This window comes from Lycorma delicatula, chromosome 4 (genome assembly GCF_047948215.1).
Source record: "Lycorma delicatula isolate Av1 chromosome 4, ASM4794821v1, whole genome shotgun sequence".
Lineage (NCBI taxonomy): Eukaryota > Metazoa > Arthropoda > Insecta > Hemiptera > Fulgoridae > Lycorma > Lycorma delicatula.
The window spans coordinates 46,672,596-46,698,754 of record NC_134458.1 but is presented as its reverse complement, the minus strand read 5'-3'; the positions used below and the strand labels follow the sequence as shown (position 1 = coordinate 46,698,754).

The window sequence follows — 26,159 nt, the reverse complement described above, 5'->3', positions numbered from 1 at the left end:
TTTAAAAAACCTGAAAATGGTTTTTAGATATTTATCTGAAGAGTATTTGCAAACCCAAATGTAGTGAATATATTTGTTAGTATAGTTAGAAATGGGGAAAAATTTCAATCATTGTTCAACATTTTTTACTTCTCTTCACCCTTTTGAAGGTCGAATCTCAGAAATTGGTTTTTAAATATTCATATGAAGATTACATACATCAAAAATCAAGTTGATATCTTCATTTATTACCGACAGATTAAAAAATAGCTTGGTTTCAAAAAATATTAAAAAATCTATTTTAATCCTTTAAACTTGGAATTTCAAAAATGTCTAAAAATTGGTTTTTAGATATTCACAACAAAAATTAAATTGGTATCTATATTTGTTACTGAGAAATTAAAAAAAATTGTAAATTTCATTGTTACTCCATTTCAATCCTTTAAACTCGGAATTTTACAAAATCCTTTCTTAGTGTGCACTTTCACTATGAGAAGAATGTGTATACAAATTTTTATCACTTTTACCTTCAGTAAGTTTTGCTGGGAATTGATTACAAATGACTCATGGCATGTTATTATATACATATATAAAATAATAATGGAAATATTACAAATTTTTTTTTTTAATTTTAGCAACACAGATATGCAAAGCAAGCATCTTATATATTTGTAATGTTCGTAACACCACGTACTCTAATCTTATACTATTAAATTTAAGTAAAATGATTCAAACTTTTATATTCACTGTCATATTTAGTTTAGACTACTAAATTGTATAAACCCATGCATTTCTTATGAGAGACTGTCACATCTGTTCATTATATAAACATTTACCTATTACACTATTTTTTTTGTAGTTATAAGTAAATTTTTTCATTTATTACAATAATTGTTTCATAATAATTTATTAATGTCTATATGCCTACAAGCGCCCATGATGATGATGAGGTAGAGTGTGTATACGAAGAGATTGATGAAGCAATTAAACACGTAAAAGGAGATGAAAATTTAATAATAGTTGGAGATTGGAATGCAAGCATTGTAAAAGGCAAGGAAGGAAATATAGTGGGTGAATACGGGTTGGGCAAAAGGAATGAAAGAGGGGACCGAATTATAGAGTTTTGCACGAAGTATAATTTAGTAATTGCCAACACCCAATTTAAAAATCATAATAGAAGAATATACACTTGGAAAAAGCCAGGCGATACTGCAAGGTATCACATAGATTATATCATGGTTAAGCAAAGATTTAGAAATCAACTCGTTGACTGCAAAACTTACCCTGGAGCAGACATTGATAGCGACCATAATTTGGTGATAATGAAATGTAGATTGGGGTTTAAAAACCTGAAGAAAGGTGTCAGATGAATCGATGGAATTTAGAGAAGCTTGAGGAAGAGGAGGTAAAGAAGAGTTTTGAGGAGGACATCGCAAGAGGTCTGAGTAAAAAAGATAAGGTAGAAAATGTAGAAGAAGAACGGGAGAATGTTAAAAAGGAAATTCTTTAATCAGCAGAAGCAAACTTAGGCGGAATAAAGAGAACTGGTAGAAAACCTTGGGTTTCAGACGATATATTGCAGCTGATGGATGAACGTAGAAAATATAAGAATGCTAGTGATGAAGAAAGTAAAAGGAACTATCGGCAATTAAGAAATGCTATAAACAGGAAGTGCAAACTGGCGAAAGAAGAGTGGATTAAAGAAAAGTGTTCAGAAGTGGAAAGAGAAATGAACATTGGTAAAATAGACGGAGCATGCAGGAAAGTTAAGGAAAATTTTGGGGTACATGAATTAAAATCTAATAATGTGTTAAACAAAGATGGTACACCAATATATAATACGAAAGGTAAAGTCGATAGATGGGTGGAATATATTGAAGAGTTATACGGAGGAAATGAATTAGAAAATGGTGTTATAGAGGAAGAAGAGGAAGTTGAGGAGGATGAAATGGGAGAAACAATACTGAGATCTGAATTTAAGAGAGCATTAAAAGATTTAAATGGCAGAAAGGCTCCTGGAATAGACGGAATACCTGTAGAATTACTGCGCAGTGCAGGTAAGGAAGCGATTGATAGATTATACAAACTGGTGTGTAATATTTATGAAAAAGGGGACTTCACAAAAAAGTGTTATAGTAATGATACCAAAGAAAGCAGGGGCAGATAAATCTGAAGAATACAGAAAAATTAGTTTAACTAGTCATGCAACAAAAATATTAACTAGAATTCTATACAGAAGAATTGAGAGGAGAGTGGAGGAAGTGTTAGGAGAAGACCAATTTGGTTTCAGGAAAAGTATAGGGACAAGGGAAGCAATTTTAGGCCTAAGATTAATAGTAGAAGGAAGATTAAAGAAAAACAAACCAACATTTTTTTTTTTTGTCTTCAGTCATTTGACTGGTTTGATGCAGCTCTCCAAGATTCCCTATCTAGTGCTAGTCGTTTCATTTCAGTATACCCTCTACATCCTACATCCCTAACAATTTGATTTACATATTCCAAACGTGGCCTGCCTACACAATTTTTCCCTTCTACCTGACCTTCCAAAATTAAAGCGACTATTCCAGGATGCCTTAGTATGTGGCCTATAAGTCTGTCTCTTCTTTTAACTATATTTTTCCAAATGCTTCTTTCTTCATCTATTTGCCGCAATACCTCTTCATTTGTCACTTTATCCACCCATCTGATTTTTAACATTCTCCTATAGCACCACATTTCAAAAGCTTCTAACCTTTTCTTCTCAGATACTTCGATTGTCCAAGTTTCACTTCCATATAAAGCGACACTCCAAACATACACTTTCAAAAATCTTTTCCTGACATTTAAATTAATTTTTGATGTAAACAACTTATATTTCTTACTGAAGGCTCGTTTAGCTTGTGCTATTCGGCATTTTATATCGCTCCTGCTTCGTCCATCTTTAGTAATTCTACTTCCCAAATAACAAAATTCTTCGACCTCCGTAATCTTTTCTCCTCCTATTTTCACATTCAGTGGTCCATCTTTGTTATTTCTACTACATTTCATTACTTTTGTTTTGTTCTTGTTTATTTTCACGTGATAGTTCTTGCGTAGGACTTCATCTATGCCGTTCATTGTTTCTTCTAAATCCTTTTTATTCTCGGCTAGAATTACTATATCATCAGCAAATCGTAGCATCTTTATCTTTTCACCTTGTACTGTTACTCCGAATCTAAATTGTTCTTTAACATCATTAACTGCTAGTTCCATGTAAAGATTAAAAAGTAACGGAGACAGGGAACACCCTTGTTGGACTCCCTTTCTTATTACGGCTTCTTTCTTATGTTCTTCAATTGCTACTGTTGCTGTTTGGTTCCTGTACATGTTCCAAACCAACATACTTGGCGTTTATAGACCTAGAATAGGTATTCAATAACGTAGACTGGAATAAAATGTTCAGCATTTTAAAAAAATTAGGGTTCAAATACAGAGATAGAAGAACAATTGCTAACATATTTTTTTTAGTATGTGAGCAAAGTTTCAGACTGACAGGTTGCTGACTGACAGGTTTGGGAGTTAAAAAAGTTTTACAAAAATGTTTATTTTCATTCTCTCAAACAGTGTTATTCTAACATTAATAAGGAAGTAAAGAAATGGTAGATGAAATAAGGGCAAACATAGTCTAGATTAGTAGATTTATTTAGTAGTAGTTTATTCCAAGTGATTTGGAAAGGTTTTTTCTAGTGCGATTCAAAAATATTTTTTTTTTTTTTCATTAAAGGTAGTGACCTCAAAATACTATGATTAGCCTACTATAGTTTGCAACGTAGTTGTTCAGGTGGAAAGAGATAACAACAATGAGGGAACAAACACTGTTTGTATCCATGACATTATGAATGTAAGATTTATGAGTTTTTTGGTAATGTCAAAGAGCAATAACCCTATGATTAGAAAACAATCTTGTTTTAGAGTAAAGATCATATCTGAGAACAAGGTGTGATAAAAATCTAAACAGCCTTTAAAGAATTAGAACAACAAAAGCAATTTGACACTATGTCAATGACTAAAAATGTGACTGTTAATCATAGGTATTTGTAAGATTAAATACTTTCCTTTACTGCTGAAAAAGTAATCACAGGAAAAAATCATAAAACACAGAATTTTCACTAAATTTTGCTTTAAATGGAAATGAGATATGGGATTATTAGCTTAGACTTTATTCATCCTTCCACTGTTCAATAAATGAAACTATATAATAATTAAGGTAAGATGAACAATAAAACCTTATTTTAATATATACAGCATAGGGACACTAAAATCACAACATATTTGGATATAACACTCATGTATAATTATTTAGGTAACTATTATTAGGTATAATACTCACAACATAATTAGATATAGTAAGCATACAAATTCTCTACATAATAACAAAGCAGAAAAATATAGAAAAGATAGATCCACACCTAAATACATTTTCTGCTAAAGAAATTAAAAACTAATGAGCAAATAGAACGTACTGGATACCAACAGCAAGTTTAAACAAAGATCTATCCCTAAAAACTCACACAGGTATGTAACTTTGTTGACTATTAAAATTTGATATATTTGTACTTTGTTGTAAACAGACTTCCATTTAGCACAAACTTTATTTTAAAAAAATAACAAAAATTTTTAAATACTGAAATCTGATTAAAGAATATTTGTAAAGTTCTCACTAATTGTTTTCTCTTCATGTAAGTAAGCTAAAAACTAATTGAAATTATCAATATTCCAGACCCTAGCAGCCATGTAATTCAATTGTCATAATCATAATAATTTAATTTTTTTCAGGACCACTAACTCGCATCATTTTTTTTTAGGCACGATTTGAGTAAGTTGCTGAATTAGAGTAGTAAAATTCCATATGAGAACTCCTTTCCTACAGCCTTTTCTTCAAAGTGAATTAAACAAATTTCACAAAATGATATTTTAATGATGTATGCTCAATCAGAAGACTCTTTAACCAATCGGTCTTGTCTTTCTTGAGTAAAATATCAAGTGAAATTAACCATAATAGTGTTTGTAAGTTTTCAAACCATACCAAGCAGTTCTATTACCATACTGAAGTGCCAAACAATAGCAGTATTAGCAATATAAAATACTTAACTGTTCTTTTACATTACTTTGTTGGAGATCACAATCACAAGCACACAACAAAACACTCACTACAAAAATATTTTTAACTGGCAAATTTACTCTGTGATGTTAAAAAATTTTGACTTATTAAATTAATTTTAGCTTTAGCTGTTATATTATTAAATGAGAAAAGTAATTTACCTCATAGTTAGTAGAGAATGTACTTGAATGAGTACCACGTCTATGATAAATATTCATTACGTCTGCAAAACCACCCCAAGAACTCTGTTGAAATATGGCTGACTCAGTTTCCTTTACATACACTGAATCAAGAATATTATATACATAATCTTTATGATAGGAACCATGTTGTGGTTTTATCAAGTGCTTAACAAATGAAGCTGTATGAGCTCTGTAAAATCAAAACATAAACACTGAGTTTAGAGTGATTTATAGAAAAAAGGTAAAGCATATAAGCATAAATGACATTTTGTAAATGATTTGACAACTTCAAAATCTATATTTTTAAATGTACAGGGAAGCATTATTGTTTTGAAATCAATAGCAATTGGTAAATATTATCAGATGATAAGGAAGTGATGCCAGATGCATTTTTTAAAAACTGACATGTACATTATGTTATTGACAATGGAAATATTTCATTAAGTAACACTAAAACATTGCATCATGTTAAAAATATAAGATTTAATAAATATTGAACACTTTATATTAAACAATTTTAAACATTTAATAATGATTATTTAATATTTAATTCAACAGGGGTAAAGTCGCATAAGATATTATAAAAAAGGGAATTTCAAGTAAAATTGGTTGAACAAATTCGTGAAAAATACAAAAGAAATATTTCCATTACCACATCTACAATTCTTGTAGTTGAGGGATATAAATATTTTCTGGAATTTCAAACAATAGTAATATTGATTTATTTCAAACAAGGCCATGAATAAATTTGTTGATAAATTAGTATTTTTATTTCTGGTTACTTAAGAATTTGAAACTTGCATTTTAAATATAAAAAATAAACATGTAATTAGTGTTGTTGAAATTCCTGCTCTATTTTGAAGGGATTTGTATATGTCATTATTGCTCCCTGTATAAATTTTACTGATGAATCTCATGTTCATGAAATATGTTTTTCATTTCCATTTTACCTTAGAAATAACAAATTGAAATTCTTCCACATTTTTGTAACACCTTGTATTATTCCACATGGAAATTACTCCTTATAATTTCCTTCCATAACAGAAATTATTTACTAAATTATAGACCAATTTCATTGTTATCCATAGTTTCTAAAGTATTTGGAAAAAAATTAAGCAAAATACTTTTAAAATTTATTGAAATACGTAACATATTGAGAAACCTTCAGTACGGTTTTAAAAAAAAGTTTAATTTGACAACCATTTTCTAATTTTTAGACTATTTTATATAGCATAACAAAAAAAAATTCTTCAGCAAATCATTTAATTCAGTTCCACACTTCTTACTGATGAAAAACCTAGTTACTATGGTATATAAGGTATCATACTGTCAGCATATTTACTGATTAGTCAAGAGGTTTTAGATAATATTTTTAGATACTGATCTCATACAGTCTTAGTCAAATTTTTTTATATATATTTCTTGTGTATATATGAATGTATGTTCTGTTAGTTTTAGTAAATGCTGACTTTATTTGACTTTAATGAATTTGAGTATTTTATGTCTTGCTTGCAGTTTTATAGGAATCACTAATTCAGTACTATTAATTTTAAGGCAACATTTTCTTCAGCTCTAATGTGAATTATAATTTTTTATTAATGTACATTATAAATTTCTTTGTCATTGTAGAATTTCTGGTTGTAAATTATCAGTAAATCATCCATACATCTGGTTTATTATTCTTGTGTTTAGTGGATTACTTACTGGTGTAGCTTGTCCAAGCCGAACTGGCACAGATCTAATGAACAGCATAGCTGTATATCTTGCTGCCTAATGAGCATGGGTTTATAATACTAGTTGATTAAATACAGTATGAATTCAGTATGACTTGTTTATTCAGTCAATAAACAAATTCACGTCTTATATTTATTAGTTACTTATTTAATCCTTATTTTATATATTATTAAATTAATTAGTTATTTCTTTATTTTATACTGAAATAGATATGTTATGCAATATTATGCAGACTAATTGGCTGTTACTGTTTAGTGTTTAGGCCTAAATGTATATATTTATAGTTTTAACTATATAAAATAAATCTTCCTCAGGTGATTATCATTCTCAGATGAACTGCAACATATTTTTAAAGTGAATAAGAGAAAAATTAATGCCTAACTAGCCAGTAAACAGTGTTGTTATTTTAGATAATGCTTCTTATCACAATGCTGAAGAAAACCGAGCACTGAATTCAGCATCAACAAAAAAAAAAAAATCAATGATTGACTGGCTGCAAACTACCTAGCTTATGATTCCATGAAAACTTAATGAAAGATCAGTTGTATGAGACAAAGGCCAAATAAAAAAAAAGTAATATGAGTAATCTTGATAATATAAAATTAATGCAGTACAAAATATTAATGTTACATTAGATACTAATTTATTTGAAAGTACTTATTAATTCACTCTGTTAATTAAATCATCCTTTTTTCTATTGTTTTTCTAAAGTAATCATATTTTGGTTTCTTTTCCTTCAAATATGGCTTTTTTAGATTATTCTACAAAACAGACACAAGAGAGTTTTTTTGTTGTCAACTAATGGATGAAATAATAATGTAAAAAGGTTCACATAAAAAAAAAAGAATTTAAGATTTCAAATTTAAATCCTTCACTTCAATGACCTTTGTGGTAGCATCTTTACCTTTAATCCAGAAAGTTCTGGGTTGAAATCCTAGTCAGGCTTGTCAAATAATCAAATCATATTTTATACCCAAGTCCCTGAGCTTATATTGGTGAATTAATCATCTAATAAAAAAATAATCTTAAGTAGTTTGTTGTTAAACTAATTTTAACTAATGAACAGTAGGGGTAAAAGCCCTGCTATAAGATTTGATCTATTCTGGATCTATCCTGTGTTAAGAATAGTTCAAACTGTGTATACTTTGTCAACAATTATTCTAAAAAAAAAACAAAACAAAAACAATAATTTATGTTTACTATTATTTTATTACTATTTTAATAAATAAAGTATAACATAAGGGATATTATAAACAACTGAGAAACAAAAGCTTACTTTTTAATCAGTCTGATTTCAGATATTGTTAGCTTGGCCATGGTGAGATGATATTTCAGTATAGCACAATTTTTTGTAGGGATGGATATAAAGAAATATTTTGGGGTATCTATATGGAGCTCAGAGAAAATCTTTTATTGTTCCCAGGTCTAATAAAACAGACTAAAAAAATAATATGCCAAGATACAAAAGCAGATTGAATTGATTACTATTCAATCCTGTGCTTTTTGATAGATTTTGACAAATGAAAGTGTGAAAAAGTCTAAATATAAAACCATTTTAAGCACAAAAAAATTGTATTCACTTTCTTTGTTTCCAGAGCTCCTTTTGTGTAAAAATGTAGTTATTTAATTTACAAATATTCTTTATTTATACATATTCTTTACAAAACAGTCTAATAGGGTCTAATGCTACTCTGGGATCTCAGTTATCTATTTTTTTTATTAATCTCTATTAAATAAAAATGACATCATTCTTACATTCCAAAGTCTTTATTTAGGCACATAAAACATTTCTGGGATTATGTTCATAGAGTTTAAGAGCTGAGTTGCACTAATGTCATACATAGTTTACATCTGGTTATGTCATTACTAAATTCACTACCTTAACATAGAAAATTACTTTGGAGGCTGAAGCCTATGTGGAGACCTGTTGTGTTTATATCAAGTGTAGAAGCTAGATAGGTTAAAAAAAAAAAAATCTCTGATACTTTTTTGTTTGAAACTTCTTCTACATGACAAATTTGTCCAGGCTTTCTGCACCAAGATGTGGGATTGTACCACAAGATTTAAAAAAAAAAAAATAGTTTTACTAGTGCACCTTTCCTTTTTTGAAGAAAAGACGGATAACACAAAAAGTATTTTTGTTGGAAGGCCACCTGCCTGTAAATCTGTATAAGGAGAAGCCCTCCCAACCAAGAATTTGACTAAAAATATGCAATTTTATTTCTAAGCAAATAAAAAATTAAATGAGTTAGATAAGTAAAAAAATATCTATACAAATGTTTTTATTTTTATTTATCTAACTTATTTAACATGTGAAGTTTATTATTATATGTGTAATTAGTTATGATACCTACCTGAAGATGGAAATAATTTTCTGAAAGCACTAGTATGTAAATTTATAGAAATATTTGTTGGTAAGCAGATTTTTAATTTTTTTATATAATATATATACCAAAGGGCCATGTTAAATAAAATTTATCTAAATTACATGTTTTGATGAAGGAGTGTTTTTTTTTTTTTTTGAGAGGCTTGGCTTCCCAATGAAGTACAATAAACTTTGGCAAAAAAAAAAAATAGTACTTTCAGGTTAAGCCTGAAAGAATTTCTACAATTTCTTATTCTGAAGCTGCTTGACAGAATACAAAAATGTCTGGTGTTTCTGCTCTTACAGGTGATTATATCTAGTCTTTCAAATGTTCCCATAGACTTTGGATGGTGGAGAAAAAATAAAGGCTAAACTGTTTTTTTATAAAGACCTACTTGATTAAATTTTATATAGATTACATTCATATGCATCTTCAAAAATCCGTTTTCTAAAAATCCATTCTGAAGAAGCAGAAATCCCTGTAAAAATTCTTAGTGGAGGTAAAAAAAATTTAGTAAGTGAAAAGATTGTTATTCTTTTAAAAAATAATACACGCAAGATATGCTCTAACAAAGGAACATATAACAGCTCAAAAAAGATCTTCTGAAAGCATATTTTTATGTACTTTGTAAGACAATTGTTTGTCTCATTTCTTTTCTAAGATCACTGTGCTAAACACAGTATATTATAATTTGTTGAAAAAAATTCATTCATACAAAGTGGGTTGTAAAATGTATCTTCATATATGATTATTTTCTTAATTTCAATTAGTAAAAAAATTTCAAAATTTAATAGATTTTTAATTTATTGTTATTTTCATTTTTAAACCTTATGTAACTAATATTAGTAAATTTTTTTATTATGTATATGTTTACTTATACTTACATATCTTTATAAGAAACAGGGTTCTGTTTATCAGTCACAGTCAAAGAGATAATGGTATTCTGGATGAATGATGTCACAGCAGGATTTGGTTCATACCATGTCGAAATAGCAATTCTTTGCCACATTGTAATTGATGGCTTTGAAAATATAAGTGTGCTCACTCCTGACACACGAACTGACACAGGATTAGAATAGTTGCTGTAGATATTAAAGAGAATCGGTGCCATCTCTGAAGGATAATAAAATGCCAAATATTTCATGGCATATACAGCACTTGACCTATGATAACTTGGTAGGAATGAATTATCTACAACTGTCTTGAGTATTTTGATAGCAGATTTGCTACCTGTATTACCAATAGCCACAATGAAAACTTTCAACAATTTCCTATCATCCTCCTTAAGATTTTTTGACATCCAGTTCACATAATTTTCAGCATCTTTAGATTCACAAGAATTTATCAATTTAGGATTAAAATAATTTTTTTTGTAATTTTTATCAGTGCATGAAATTCTAACAAAATTTGAAAAACCAATTATAGCAGCAGAAGCTAGATATTCATTTGCATTATTTGATATTTTCTTCATCATTGACTGAAAAAAAAAAAAAAAAAATATATATATATATATATATATATATAAGTAATAAAGATAGAAAGATTACTGAAGATGTAGAATATTTTATTATCAGAATACAGAATATGAAAAAAACAAAACAGAACTGTGGTTGTGTTGATGAAATGAGAATTTCAAAGAAAGTATGAAACATTCCAGAATGCAAGAAAATAGTATACCTAAAACATGACACTGATATTAATTAATAAAAAGAAATGCACTGGTAATAGAATCATAACAATTATTAATGTTCTGTTTGTTTTCATGCTGATACTGTCTTCACATACATAAGTATGCTTGAGTAGTCAATGGAGTAACCATCCTTTTTGGGGTATCAAGAATTAAAAAACATGCCCCAAAAATACAAAAAATGATTTATTTACTTTCTGTTTATCATTTGGTTTATTGTTTAATGTGTTAAGTTCAAATTTAATAGCAAAATTAGAGGGGTAAATATACAGGTGTTAAGTGGTGAATCTGAAGTAGACTTGACAATGTTTTCTAAAGAAATTTTCTGAGTGCAAGAAACGCATTGCCTGAAGTAGTTCTCATAATGAAGTTTGTATACTGATTTTTGTTTGTAATATCTAAAAATTATACAGGTTGTTATATTAGATCAAATTAAATTTTAGAAGTAGAAAGCAGGGCTTTATCCAATAGTTACCTCAGTTCCCAGTATGATTCGGGTGGTGCAACCACCTGCATTATCCAATGGGAGAGTCACCATTCTACTGAGCCCAATAAAGGAGCAGTTGCTCTATAGGATTGTAGAAGGTACTAGTATAGTGTTATAAATGAAGCCAGGACAGTGGCCAATACAATTTTTATGTTATCTAACCAAGAAGAAAGAATGGAGGATAATGAAAGTGGTAGAGAAGGATGATCAATCCACAAGTGAAAACTGCCTCTGACCTGTTTGGGATAGTCTATTCTCTTATCAGGGTATTCTAAGCCATTAATTCTTAATCAGTGGAATAAGTTTAATAATTTAAGTACCATTCACAAAATAAACAGTATTTTACCATTCTGTTTGGTATTTGTTTTCAGTATTTAATTAACTTGCTACAACACACATAAAAATACATTTCATGTATGAAATATGTTTCAATAGGATAGAATTTTTTGCTGCTGTTATACAACAGAGACAAGAAAGCTCAACTACTTTGCTCATTTGCTGCTCCAGGATTGTGTAAGTCATACAATATAAAGTTAATTACACACTGAAAACAGTATGTAAATACTGTCTTCGTATTTACATGTTGTAGAAACTGTATGGAAATCAATAAACTAAATCTAGTATATCAGAACAGGAGGTACTGTAAAACTGATAGAGGATAAAACAAATTTTCAAATGAAAATTGCAAAAATCCTGATCTCCATGAGAGAGTGGTAACATCTTAGCCTTTCATCCAGAGGCTGAGTAGTAGCCTTGCCATTTTTTATATGTTACACAAATTGCTGATAATATTCTTCAGGTTCTAAACTTATGTGGGTAAAATATCATAAAATTAAATTGAACATTAAAATTTCTATCTAGTAAACAGCAACGTATCCACTTGTTGCTAACATAAAAAAAGAAAATAACATAACAAATGAACCATTTGTTTTGTTATTTCAACTGAAATAAAGCTCAACTTTCTCAAAACAGAGTATAACAATAACTTTGGTCCTTGATAAAATGGAAAAAATAGCACTCCATACAACCTGATGTTTGTGAAACATTGGGATCTCTGTGAGTACATTCTGAAAACAGAAAGGTGTGAAGGACAAAACACCTTTGATAAAAGCTGTTTTTAATGTGTATATTCCAGCTTGAGTAATATATATGGAAAAATATGTCAATCTTTTTAACTTGTGCTGATTTTCAAATCAGTTAACTAGAAACAGGTTAAAATTAAGTTAATAAAAGAGTAAAAGTAAATTAATAAAATAGCGTAAATATAGGTGATTACAAATAAAATAGACAGTTTTAATGATTTATTAAAAAAAAACTAAATTTCACTAATGTGGTTTTACAGGGAATATTTTGAAATTGGTATAACCACTGTTGCTGAATCAATATTGTGTCGAATAATCAGTCTGGGAAGATGGCCACTACTCCTATGCAGATAGCTTTTTGTGTACTCAAATTTGCCAAAACAAACTATTTTATATCAACAAGCAGTTTAGAACAAAGTACGGTAAACGATCATCAACAAAGCAATTCATCTTTGACTGGAAAAAAACAGTTACAAAACACAGGGTGTATGTGTAAAAAGAAAAGTTCTGAAAGATTTCCCTTGTCAGAAGAAGTTGATTGTGTGCCAACATAATCTAGGTAAATCACTTAAATCAGCAAATTTAGAATTACTAATTCCATAGCTGACCTTGTGTAAAGGGTTGAAAATAATGCCTTATAGATTACAGTTAGAAGAAAGTTGTGATGACAGTGTAGTCTTATGTAAAGATTTCTATGTGAACATGTTTACAAAGATGATTTCTTTCAATGCCTAATTTTTGAAATTGAGTATATAGTCATGAGAAACTGAGCAACTTGTACATGATTCGCTTAAAGTAAACATGTTTTGCACTATTAGTTAAAAAAGGTGTATGAAACCTTTACTTTTTTCACAAGCACACAGTATCTGGAGAAATTTATCTCAACATGTTAAGCAAATGGCTAATGTTTCAGCTCGAGAAAGACAACAAGAACTTCATTCATGTACAAAATAGAGATCCGGCGCATTGCACATAGAAGCTCAAATTTACCTGGATGAACACCGTTCATGACACTGGATTGGCTGTGGAAATGGTAAAAATGTAGACTTGATATATCACCACCAAGAAGTCCAAGCTTGTGTACTTTTTGAGGGGTTTTATAAAAGACAAAGTATTTGTCTCTCTCCTTCCTGTTCTGTTGGTGGTGACTTAAAATAGCATATTACAAATGCTACTGGTAATATTGAGTGGGATATGCTCTCATGTGTTTAGAAAAAATGCCATGTTAACATCTGTGAGAGACTCATGATGCACACACAGAACATTTATAGATAAAAACTTCACAAAATTTCCTGTAAAACCATGTAAATAATAAATCTCCATGTTTGAGAAATAAATTTTTTATAATCAATTAAAAGTGTCTATTTCATCTGTAATCACCCTAAAAATAAAAATAATAAGCTAATAAAATACATCAAGAATTTATAAATTTAATTACAGTCAGTCTATGAACATCTTTATTATTCTATTACACAAAGTTCTTAAATGGCTTGGCAAATGAATTTGAAAGAATCTAAAAAAATCAGTAAGCAACATATTAATTGAGAAAATTGTCTTTAAACAATTTTAGTGACTTTTTTCAGAATGGCTATAATTAGAAGTTTAAATGGTTATTAAGTGATGTAAAATATACAGAATGATCGATCATAAATTATTAAGTTGTGTTCACAACACTTATTAACTTCAAACAAGTTCCACATGAGCACCTTTTGTGGTCTGTAAAATGTATAGAAGATATTTAATTTCATGCCACACATTACAAAGAATATCTGAAATTATTCCATTAATTACACCTTTGATTCTTCTTTTTAGTTCATTGATGTTGAAAATCTTTGTTGTGTACACCCTGTCTGACAAACCCCCAAAGAAAGAAATGGAATGGCGTAATGTCAGGGGATCAAGGTGGCCAGCGGTTAATCACGGCCATTCCTATGTTGAGAAAATTGTTCATGTAGGTAGTCCCTGACTTGTAAACCCCAGTGTGGTGGGGTGCCATCTTGTTGGAAGTAAATGTTGCATTGCTGATGTTCAATTTGTAGTACTGCATACTCCTGTAACATGTCTCGATAACTAATCCTAATAACTGTTGGCTTGGAGAAGAAGAATGGTCCGATAATTTCATAAGCAGTCAATGTATATCAATTGTTAATTTTCGGGCTATCACGTAGTGTTTGTCAAACAGCATGAGGATTCTCGCCACCCCAAATCTGACAATTATTATGGTTAACATGACCAGAAACATGAAAGGTAGCTTCGACAGAAAAGATTAATTTTTCTAAAAACGCATTATCTTTGTTCACATTATAAAAAAGTTCATGGAAAAATTGTATTGGCGTGGTTTATCATTTTAAATTTCATGCATCATCTGAATTTTTTATGCATGGAGTTTTAGACGCTTGTGTTGAACATTCACGATTGCCAATTATGGTATTCGCAGTTCTAAACTTGCATGACAATTCAATTTAGTCAGGCTTCTCTGAAAATTTCTCTTACTCGATTCACAAATTCCTCCCAGACGAGAGAGGTCTGCCAGCAGCTTTTCTATGTTCTGCACTTCCTGTATACTTAAACTGCTGAAACCAATATTTAATAGAGTCTTTAATACAAAAAACACAGCTGCATTTAAACAAAAAGTAATAACAGATCTTCTTTCATGAAACCTTAGTATGCACATTGCTTTCTCCTGCACAGTAGCCACTGCTCAACTGATGATCCCCTTCTCATTACATTACACTGGCATGTTTATTCAAGATCATCAGGAACTACAGTACCTACACTAATATTTGTAAAAATCAACGTGTACTACATTGCTTTGTTCATTTTTTATTAACCCCTAAAATGCGCTGAATAATTTTAGTGCCAACAGCATGTGGTGAAACTGCACCACATGCTGTTGGCACTTATTAGTGACTAATGATCATAGTCAATGCCTCTTAAAATCGATTTATTAAACAAAATACATAAAATATTCTATAAAAATTATGGAATCGGTGATAATAATACAGAATCATATGAAATACAGAAAATGTTTCATATCAAAAAATCACATTTCATTGTCTGTTTATTGGAGAGACATGATAGTGACTCAGCTGAATCTAAACAATCATAGCTCTGAAGTGAAAAAAAAAAAATTCTTAGTTAAGTTATGAAACAAGTCTTATCTCAATAATTTCTTTTCTATATAAAGTTCATCGAAGGAAGATAAATATTTATGAAGCCATAACCTTAAATAATCAATTTAACAAAAACATAAAAATATACCTATTTTTAAATTAAGACTTACAACTTAGCGGCATTTTGTAATACATAATAGTTATGCTACTAATTATTATTGGTAAGAGTAACAAAAATAAGCTAAAAAAAAGTTATACTTACAAAATAATAATTCAGAATTTCCTTGTCACCATACATAAGCCTAGCTGGGAGTGTACTAAAAATTACAGCGCTTTCATAGTCATCAAGCTGTTTTTTCTCCACCCACTGATTTAGTATTACTAATGCTGGTTTTGTTCCGCATACAGCTATCAAATCTCTGAATAAATTTCTACATCAAGAAAGTAAATAAAAAAACAATTTAATATCTCAAAGTACATCAAAAACAAATATGTAAAAGACTGACTTTCTAAATGTACGTAAATAGGATCCTGCAATTTGGAGTTATTTTTTTTATTGAACTATGAATTATTTTTTAGACCTTTTTATTCAGCTACTTTGTTAGAGACATAAGTACATTTAAAATGTTTTTGGTTTTTTGATAATAAATGTCAGTGTGGATTGTCAAAATGAATAAAAAAATCTTCAATAAAAAAAAGAAAAAAAAATTTCTTATATCTAATACCAATATCTTATTTTACATCTTTATTACTATTACAATAAACTCTATATGTATAGTAGAATTTGCATGAATTTTGTATGTTGTACATTACTATACACCTACTTAGAGAGTAAAAATGGACTGGGAAGTTTGAAAAAATATTCTTGTATTAATATTAAATTGTGTATTATTACAAATTTCCTTGTAACTTTGGTTAACCAAGAAGAATGATATTGCAATGCTTATGCATAGCATTCACTGTATGTTCAATAATCAGTAAGTCAGCACTTATATAATGGATTAAATGTTACACCATATGATTCAAACACTTCTTAGATTGATATTTAATTTTCAACAGTATCAGTATTTCAGTATCCAGATCTTGACTTCAATTAACAACTCCAAATGTATGTTAAATATATGTTTGGATAAACACACACACACACACACACACTTAACTTTTATAACACATAAACAATCTTGCAAGATAAATATGTAACTTCCTAAATAAAAGTAACTGTTACTATATATTATTATTGTTACTATATTATTTACTGTTCAACGTTTCATAGTGTATCTTTAAATTCATCATGGGCAGGATGAGTGATGGTGGGTTTTTATTATTATCTGACTGAATAATAAGATTCCTGCTGCTCAACTAACATGATCAAATTTTTCAACATATTAGTAAATATAAACAGTTTAGTACACCCAATGTTGTTATACAACTACTACTGTTGAAAGACTAATGAACACTAGTTAAAAAATATATGGAAACATGGCAGTGAATTTTTAAAAATAAAATTTCACATAAAAATTTCCCTAGATCAAATCAAAAGTCATAAATCATATGTCCACAAGTAGAATAAACACTTCATTTATTTACTTTGGTGACTCAAATAGTTGTATGATACAACAAATGAAGTACTAGTTAAGGTTGTTTTGTCGCTGTTTGTTACTTCTTTTCTATATTTGATCAATGGTTTCTCTAGTAAACTCATTTGTGTCTCCATAAAACTCATTTGTGTCTTTAATAAATTCATTTTTCTGTGATACGCTTCCAGACAAACTGGCTCCTGCTTTGCTCTGAAAAACCATCGCATTAGTTACCATCTTATGTTGCACAGGATGAAAAGAATTGTCTGTGATAAATCTAATTGGTAGTGTGCATACTTTTTCTGGCAAATACCAAGTTATTTTTGTAATCTTTACAAATTAATTTTAATTCCAAAGATGGCAACATCTGCTTACTTTCAGTGTTACAGGAAATTCAATTTTTTTTTGTTTGTTTAATTTTTCAACAAAATTTTGAATGTGATGAGAAGTGTTAAAAAGGGTGAAAACTGCATCATCCTACATAGTCATCCAAATACTTTAATCAAACCTGCATTGAATACCAAAATTCATTTTTAGCGTTCATTTCCAAGTTACCCATAAAACGATTACTTGGGATTCCGCCTGTTGCTGTTGCATTTATTTATTTATAAAAATTGTTATTCAGTTGAAAAACATTTCGGTTTGTTACTTTGAGGGTTATTCATTTAAAAAAAAAAGGTTTTAAAACTGGTAAAAGTTTTATTTCTTCTGATGTTATTGCATACAACCCCTATATTCCAATCAAGGAAACAACAAGATTTTGAAAGATTGATCGATCTACAAATTTATTTAATGCAAAAGGTTGGTGGTTTTTCGTGTGAAACAAAATACTTTTCAATTCAATAATAATTTCTAACATAAGAGTGTTTAACAGTTATCCCATTACTGTAAATTCAGTTTAAGGGAGGAGATATCACATTGATTGGTTTAAGGTACACGGCACCTCTGTCTTTTTTGAGATAAATCTTTAACTCATCTATTAGCATGTATTATGTTGTGGTAGGCAATTTGAGTTAAATTTTCAGTGTTTTAGACTTTTTTTAAGCTAACTTTCTGCTTTCAGCTGAGATTATCTAAAACAATACTTCAAAATCTTTAGTTAACAGAAATTTCTATTTCAGCTTTATTAAAACAGGTAGAAATATTATTTTATGTAAGTATTGTTCAGGCTATTAATTATTATTAATTACTTGAATGATTTAATTAATTCTTTTGTAAACGTTTTTAAACATTTTCAGCTTACAGATTTATTTTACCTTGTAATATAGCTCTTTCTTGTATAAAAGTAGGCTTTTCAGGTTCCTTTTGGTATAAATTAAAAATTTATATTGAAAAATTATAAATATTATTAAAAAAAAAAAAAAAATTATTTCATTAAAAATGATGAAATTTGGACTATCTTATCTAAATGCTTCATTGAGTTTGTAATCAGATTTATTAATCTTGCCATAAAATTAGAATGTATCTGAAAAATTTTAATCAGTGGTTGCACTTTTATGCTAAAATGCATTGTGCTGAAATTTTTATCCCTTGTTATTTATTAGTTTTATAAGTGTAGGTTTGACTATTACATGCTTCTTGCTAAGAATGCCAGGAACTGAAGAGTCATTGTATCCATGGAGCTGGGGAGGGAGGGTGCCTGTGGAATAACTTGGGGTTTCTGTTTCCTGTTCAGTGGCTGCACAAAACCCTAATAGATGAACTGCCTATAAGGTAATGGAGAAGGCCGCCTAATCCTACTTCTAATAACAAATAATTATTAACTATAAAATTATATTAAACTATTAATACTGAAAGTAAGTTTTAAGGTCTTACAACTCTTACTATTCTTTTTCAAAGTTATTAGGATTTATATAAAATTAAATAAATAAAAAAAAAATATATATAAAATTTACCTTTTAGTAGCTGCCATTTCTGAGAATGTATTGTTAATTGTATGTGAGTAAAACAGATTGTCGGATATCTCAAATAATTCTCTGAATGATAACATTTGACACATGTCGACAGCCCGTGAGATTTTTTCCATAACACCTTCTACCAATACATCTTTACTAATAAAATCAAAACTTATCTGTTCAATCAGGTCCTTAAAAATTAGTGAAAGGCAATTTCTTAGTTCACCTTCTCCATGTGCCAGAGAAAATGGAGTAAATGGGTGGTGTGGCGGAAAATTCATTCCTGATGAAGTTATATTCCAAGGATTTTTAGGAACATCTTTTTTTTCAGGATTATGTATTGAAGATATTGGATAGAAATCTTCTGAATTATTATATATCACTTTTTTGTTAAGTTTTGTTTTTTTTGTTTTATGATTATTTACTACTTGATTCTTGTTATAATTTTTCTCCTTGTTATCTTGAAATCTATTTTCATGCGGTGTAACTTTATCATAATGACTTAATGGGTCATCATTCATGACAGTGCTTTCTGAATAACTTGATTGGGAGGCTGATGATGAATCCTTAAAAAAAAAAAAAATTAAAAAATTGAGAACTTTTGAATAATAACATACACAGTGTCGGTGTTTTCATCGAACTGAATCTTTCTTACTGAATCATTCTTTGATAGTAGCAACACTTATGTTTATAATAATTATGTTTAATGCATCAAGTTACAATACCAGTTTGATTGTGGAAGGAAAGGAGGTATGTTGAAGTTTGGAAAAAATATAAAAATGTGCGACAATAAAGAAACAAAATAACTTCTGCTGTCATTATTATATAATCATTGGAAAAGGACAAACAATGAAAAATGTATACACACTCAATTGTAGAGAGAACAGATAATGTTCATTTTTATTATTGATCCATAAAATAAGTTAAGATGAAGAAGAATTTTATAGGTTTCCTTGGATTTCAGCAGCTGAAGGTGGATTTCAAGAATTAATCATGATTATAAAAGTAGGAAACTTTTTAACTTCATAATTAAATGTTTCAAATTGATTTTTTCCAATGATTCTTCTAATGATTTTAATTTTTAGGTTACTACTAATGCCATTTTTAGCAGTAAAGATTTTGTGTGATTGTTGGTGATTTCTAATTGTGTATTACTGGGCATGCCTTTATGTGTTAACCATAACTTTGTTTCAATCTATAGCATATATTACTATTGTAGAACTACACACATATTAGAGCAATTATGTGTGTTTGCTCCTGGAGCACTGTGTTAATTTAGTGAGCGTGAAAATTTGTTTTTGTTTTTCTTTATTGTAAAAGGAACTTTGTAACTTACTATTTAATTTTGCATTATTTTTTCTGAATCTTTGGTTATAGAAGTTAGTGTAATGTTATTGTAATGTTAGTGTAATGTTAGTGTAATTTTAATGTTAGTGTAATGTTATTCAGTTTTTTCTGAACCTGTAAGACCTGAAGAACCTGCTTTATAACTTGAAGGTTGTATAACACTTGAAATGTTTCAGAGAATAAAATTTAAAGAAAAAAATGTTGCAAAGTTTGGTAAATTGCAAATGATTAATGACATATTTAAAAAATGATTTCCATAAATTGCTGAAATTGACTTGTACAAGGCTGAAAATATACTGGTGGTATTTAGTCACTAATAACTGTTGTAGCTGATTCCACATTAAATTAAAAAAAAGAAGAATTAAAAATATATGAATAAAGTAAAGAACGTTAATATTAATAAATGAACCTTCTAATAAAATAATAGAAGATAAGTCATCTTCAATTTTCATGTTTAAAAATAACTTAAGTTAAAAAAAGTCCTGATTATAAAAATATTATTTATGCAATAGTAAATATTTTATACACAAAAAAAAATATATTTAATGTTAAAAGAAAAATGATAAATAAAAACTAAAAAAATTCTTCGTATAAAACCTGAGTAAACTATTTTAATTATATGATCTGAGTCTTTGGGCTCAGAATGGAAAATAAGTACAACCAATATAAGATTATAAGTTGATAATCTTTATGACAATTACTTGAGAGCTTTTATATGAACTCATAACTGAAATACATCAAAGAAGACTGATGCTTTACCCAGAAATGAAAGTGTTTATTACAGTAATCTGTAACATTGACGATGTAACTAAGGAAATTCTTTCAACTTAAATACACATAATGCACAATTTTTGGATCTTAAATCAAATGCCAATCCTCTCACATTGATTATTATAGAATGAAGTCACATGTTTAGAGTACCTGATCTTAAATCCTATTGTTAATAGGACCATGAGATATTAGAATAATATCACCATGAGATATTATAACATCAGAGTTATATTAACAGTATAACTTTTTAATGTGTTCGCTTTACTTTTTAGATTTTTTATTTTGATGGGTTTATCCTGTCTTCATTAAATTCACTAAGTTTGTGAGATTTATTTCATGGAAAACCCCTTTGTACATGTCTTGGACTTCATATTGTGCAGTTAGTTAAAATTATCTATATTATAATTAACTTAACTACAATAAAGCGGCTGATATCTTAGATTTTGAATGACCTTTTCTGGGTAGTGCCAGTTTCTGGATGTTAAGTATCAAAATACTTTGATCGCAAAGCATTAAAATTTAAATAAAAGTAACTAACTACACATTAACGAGAATTTGAACCCTGAAAAATCTTGTATACAAAATAAATGAGGTCCTCACAGCAACTTAGGAACTACAATACATAAAACATTTTTATTATGTTAAATATATATGGGAACTTTTAAAAGTAATTACAGAATAAGTAGTATCAGAATAGGTTGTTCACAGGGCAATGTTAATAAGTTTAGTAAATTACTACACATACCTGCAGTCTTTTAGTGTACATATATAAGAAATCCAGTACATGTTTGGGTTTCCTTGGAAGAATATCTGTGAAACTACCAGGTAGCTCAGGTTCAACTTTTATTAGAGTCAAATTCAAATTTGAGTTAACTACTGTTTGACTTCCTGCTAGAGATTGTATATTTGCACTCACTGATGAACTGGTAACTGATTCAAGCAAGGTCAGTCCGTATGAGTTACTACATCCCACCATTCTAGTCACTGATGACCTCTGAAAAAAAAAAGAATTTTATGACAGTTACAACACAAATTATACCTTAAAAATGAATATTTAAAAAAACATAATGTAAAAATAAAAAATTCCAAATGGATTTATACCACAATAAGTCTCAAATTTTTAGTTTCTTAAATTGAGCAGCATATTAAAGAAAACAATTTGCCTTAGTACATATAATCAGGGTCATTTTAATAAATGATTGAATTAAGTGATCATCTAGATTGGCAATGGAAACTGAAGGTCAGTTATTTTAGTGTGAACAATATGAGAGTAGAGGATTTTGAATTTTTCTTTAAAACCAGCTGTCTTCATAAACAGAATAATCCATTATGTTTTATTTATTGATAGTCTATTAATAAGAAGTAAAGATAATGCCTTCTACAGTGTGGACTCATTGCAGATATATTTCATTTTGCTTACATTCATTCTCAAAAGTACAATTAAAATATTAAATTTATTGTATCTATCTAAAAATGGACAGTTTAAAAAAAAAATTCTGTATTTAATGTATATCTCCATATATCTAGAGGCATAAAATGAATTCAGCTTGTCAGCACTGTCCCAGAACAATTCAAATAAGACCAATAAATCAGTAACTAGAACATTATTATTAAATATCTATAAGCTATAAAATCAACAAGCAAATTGGTGAGATACAATCATATCGATGCCAATAATTTATAAATATCTTGAAAATCTTTATTGTTACTGATATATTTATAATAAAATAATGTTTTAAATTTTTACATTAAGTAATTTCTATACTTACTTCCCAAATGTTTCCGCATGCATTACTACCAGGATTGCAGTCATCATTACCATCAATAAAAGGGAAAGCATGATGTGTTTCAGAAAGAAAATCACATTTATTGAAATTATGTGTTCGAGTTATTTCATACACATTTTTGGTAAGGCACAGTGAGCTCTTCATCGGATGATTCCATATATTTTCTAATCTGCCAGACTCATATGGTATTTTATTAATACTATACATTACTTCACATCTTCCTGTTACAGAATCCTAAAAAAATATAAAAATACACACACACACACACACACACACACACACACACACACAGATAAATAAATATTATATATTAATATTTTGTTTCATTATTTTATTTGAAATGGAAAAAAGTTAAAAATCCCTTAAAAGTTTTCTTAAGTATCTGTACTTCAGGACATTACTTAATAATAACAATGCCTATGGTTATGTTACAAAATAACTAAACAAAAAGTTTTGATTTTGTAAATAACAATTTACAAAATTGTTATTTAAACAATTTTTAAATTGTTTAAAATACAATTTTGTAGCTTTGGATCGTATGGAATTAATAACAATACATAATAAAATAATAAGATGATTAGGACTTTAAGAAACAAAGTTTCTAAGTGATCAAAGTTTCAAGTTTTTAAGTGAAGTGGGCAGAACCAGCTTTGGTCTAAGGGAGTACTATTGGTTTAAGGAACAAGCTAGATCTAAAAATAATGATTTTATTATTAAAATCTGCACAACATTATTAAATGCACGACATTTTTGTAAAACTTTATCACTTGTAAAACTAATATTATGTGCAAAGTTAACACTGGAATCATGATTGGGCAGATGGATTTACTGTTTTGAAGAGCCAATAATGCTTGAAGTACCATAAAAATTGTAATAATTATGAATGAATCAATATTTCTATTTAATTTCAAAAGAATTAAATTTTCAGTTCATTAAAATATTCTAGTGTTAATAGTGAATATAAGTGAGGGATAATCAAATAAAAAAAAACCTATCTTTGGAGGGAAACAATTTGTATAATAAATCAAACAAAACTGTATTTTAGTATTTTTTAATGGTATATAATGAAAAGTTGATAGTAGTTATAGCACCCATGTAGTCAGAATTTTGTTTATAAGGAGTTTCTGTGAACCATGATTAGCAATAAAAATAAAAATATAATTTATAAAAATCTCTTTTGTTGTTCTCTAATACGAAATAAACCGACTTCTGATTGCTCCTCTCAAGTCAAAATAATCTCTTCTGAAAGAGTTACAAAGCATATTTTCTTTTTAATGAAGATGAAGAAACCATAGAGAACCAAAATAGATTCTGAAGCACACTATCAAAATTAGTCACTAAAGAAAAGAAAAATTATTTAAAAAATAAAAAAGTATAATGTACGTTAATGTATGATAAACTTAAGAAAAATAAATAAATTAAAAGTACGAGGGATACTCATCATCCCTCGTACTTTTTTTTTTTATTGAACAAAAACTGCATATTTATATATATTTTTCAACTTTATCACCAAGTTTTTCTAATCACTTTTTATACCTTGTGACAAGTTTTTCAATTCCACTCTCATAAAAGTTTCCTCCAGTTTTTTCAGCCATTTAAGGACCACTTCCTTCAGTTCATCATCATTAGCAAAATGCTCCCCTCCCAGGTCTCGCTTGAGAGGACCAAAGAGGGTGCTAGGTCAGGGCTGTAAGGTAGACGAGATCACACTTCCCACTTGAATTTTTGCGGTAACTCTTTTGTCACATGAGCTGAATTAGGAGTAGTGTTATCATGAAAAAAAAAGTCCCCATCGCTCAACATTCCGGGTCTTCGATCTTTAATGGATGTATGCAATTTTTTAAAAGTCTCAGAGAAAGATTTAGCATTAATTGTTGTTCCTCGGGTCATAAATTCACTCAAAACAATTCCCTCACAATCGAAAAGACTGTCAGCATAACTTTTCAAACATGTGGGGATGTTTTCACTTTTTTTTGGCTGCAGCGAATATTTGTGTCTTCATTTATGTGATGCTTGTTTAGTCTTAAGAGTGTAATGAAGCACCCAGCTCTCATCCCCTGTGATGATTTGTTTCAAAAACTATGGACCAGTCCTGGAATAACGATGAACAAAAGAAAGAGCAGAACACAAAACGTTGATGTTTGTGGTTGTCAGTCAACAGATGTGGTACCAGTTGTGCATACATCTTACGGTAACCAAGCTGATCATGAATAATTGCAAACACAATACCATAACTGATGTTAAATTCACTTGCAATCTCTCTAATTTTAATGCATCGGTTACTCAAGATCATTTCATTCATACATTCTGTGTTACCCGTCGTGCTTGCAGTTGAAGGACGCCTAGCACGCAGTTCGTCACTCACATTTGTTCTTCCATTTCTGAACATCTGGCACCATTTTGTGATCATGGGGCGTGACGTTGCATTCTCACCATATATCTCAACAATTTGGCGATGAATTCCACAATTGTAATTTTTTACCCACAAAGATTGGACTACTGAATGCACTTCTATGCTGGACGAAACTTCTAGAAGACATGCCATATTGACAACGGCACTACACATGTTCTGAATGTCGTACAAAATTGCTGCTGGGGGAGCATGAAGACAACAACACAACCAGTGCTGCCACCACAAGACATTAATTAATATATCCCTTTCAGTTCAAGAACACAGCAAGAGTGTAACTTTTTTTTATCCACCTCTCATAGTAATAGTTATAAAAGTAAAATTCACAGAATTAACAAGTCTAGTAAATAAAAAAATACAAAGTTGAATTTTACATTTTTAAATAGGACATTTGAATGTTTTTCATTTAGAAAATTTCCAACTCAACATAAAATCCCAGATGTTTTCATGACCTAATAATACCAGTACAATATTAAATGTCATAAATTTCTCACTATTTTTTAATAATTTTTTCTATATTATTTCTCTCCAAGTAAATTTGTTATTTTATGGAGGATATGAAAATATTTTTCAGTTCCTATAACTGCAGAAAGTTTTTTGCCACCGTTTTGCATCATCTACAC

At 29.1% G+C, this 26,159-nt stretch overlaps 1 protein-coding gene across 3 annotated transcripts in view; it reads right to left on the bottom strand.

Annotated features, from left to right (window-relative positions):
• The window catches only part of LOC142323347 (vitellogenin-like), a 99,374-nt gene that overhangs the window by 50,471 nt on the left and 22,744 nt on the right, over positions 1–26,159 (bottom strand). For all 3 annotated transcript variants that reach the window (XM_075362854.1, XM_075362852.1, XM_075362853.1), the window contains exons 5-10: positions 23,109–23,360; positions 22,085–22,333; positions 19,222–19,787; positions 16,012–16,180; positions 10,265–10,857; positions 5,260–5,470 (exon numbers count right to left, since the gene is read on the bottom strand). In XM_075362854.1, coding sequence (XP_075218969.1) covers positions 5,260–5,470; positions 10,265–10,857; positions 16,012–16,180; positions 19,222–19,787; positions 22,085–22,333; positions 23,109–23,360 — 2,040 coding nt within the window. The remainder of the gene's footprint in view (positions 1–5,259; positions 5,471–10,264; positions 10,858–16,011; positions 16,181–19,221; positions 19,788–22,084; positions 22,334–23,108; positions 23,361–26,159) is intronic.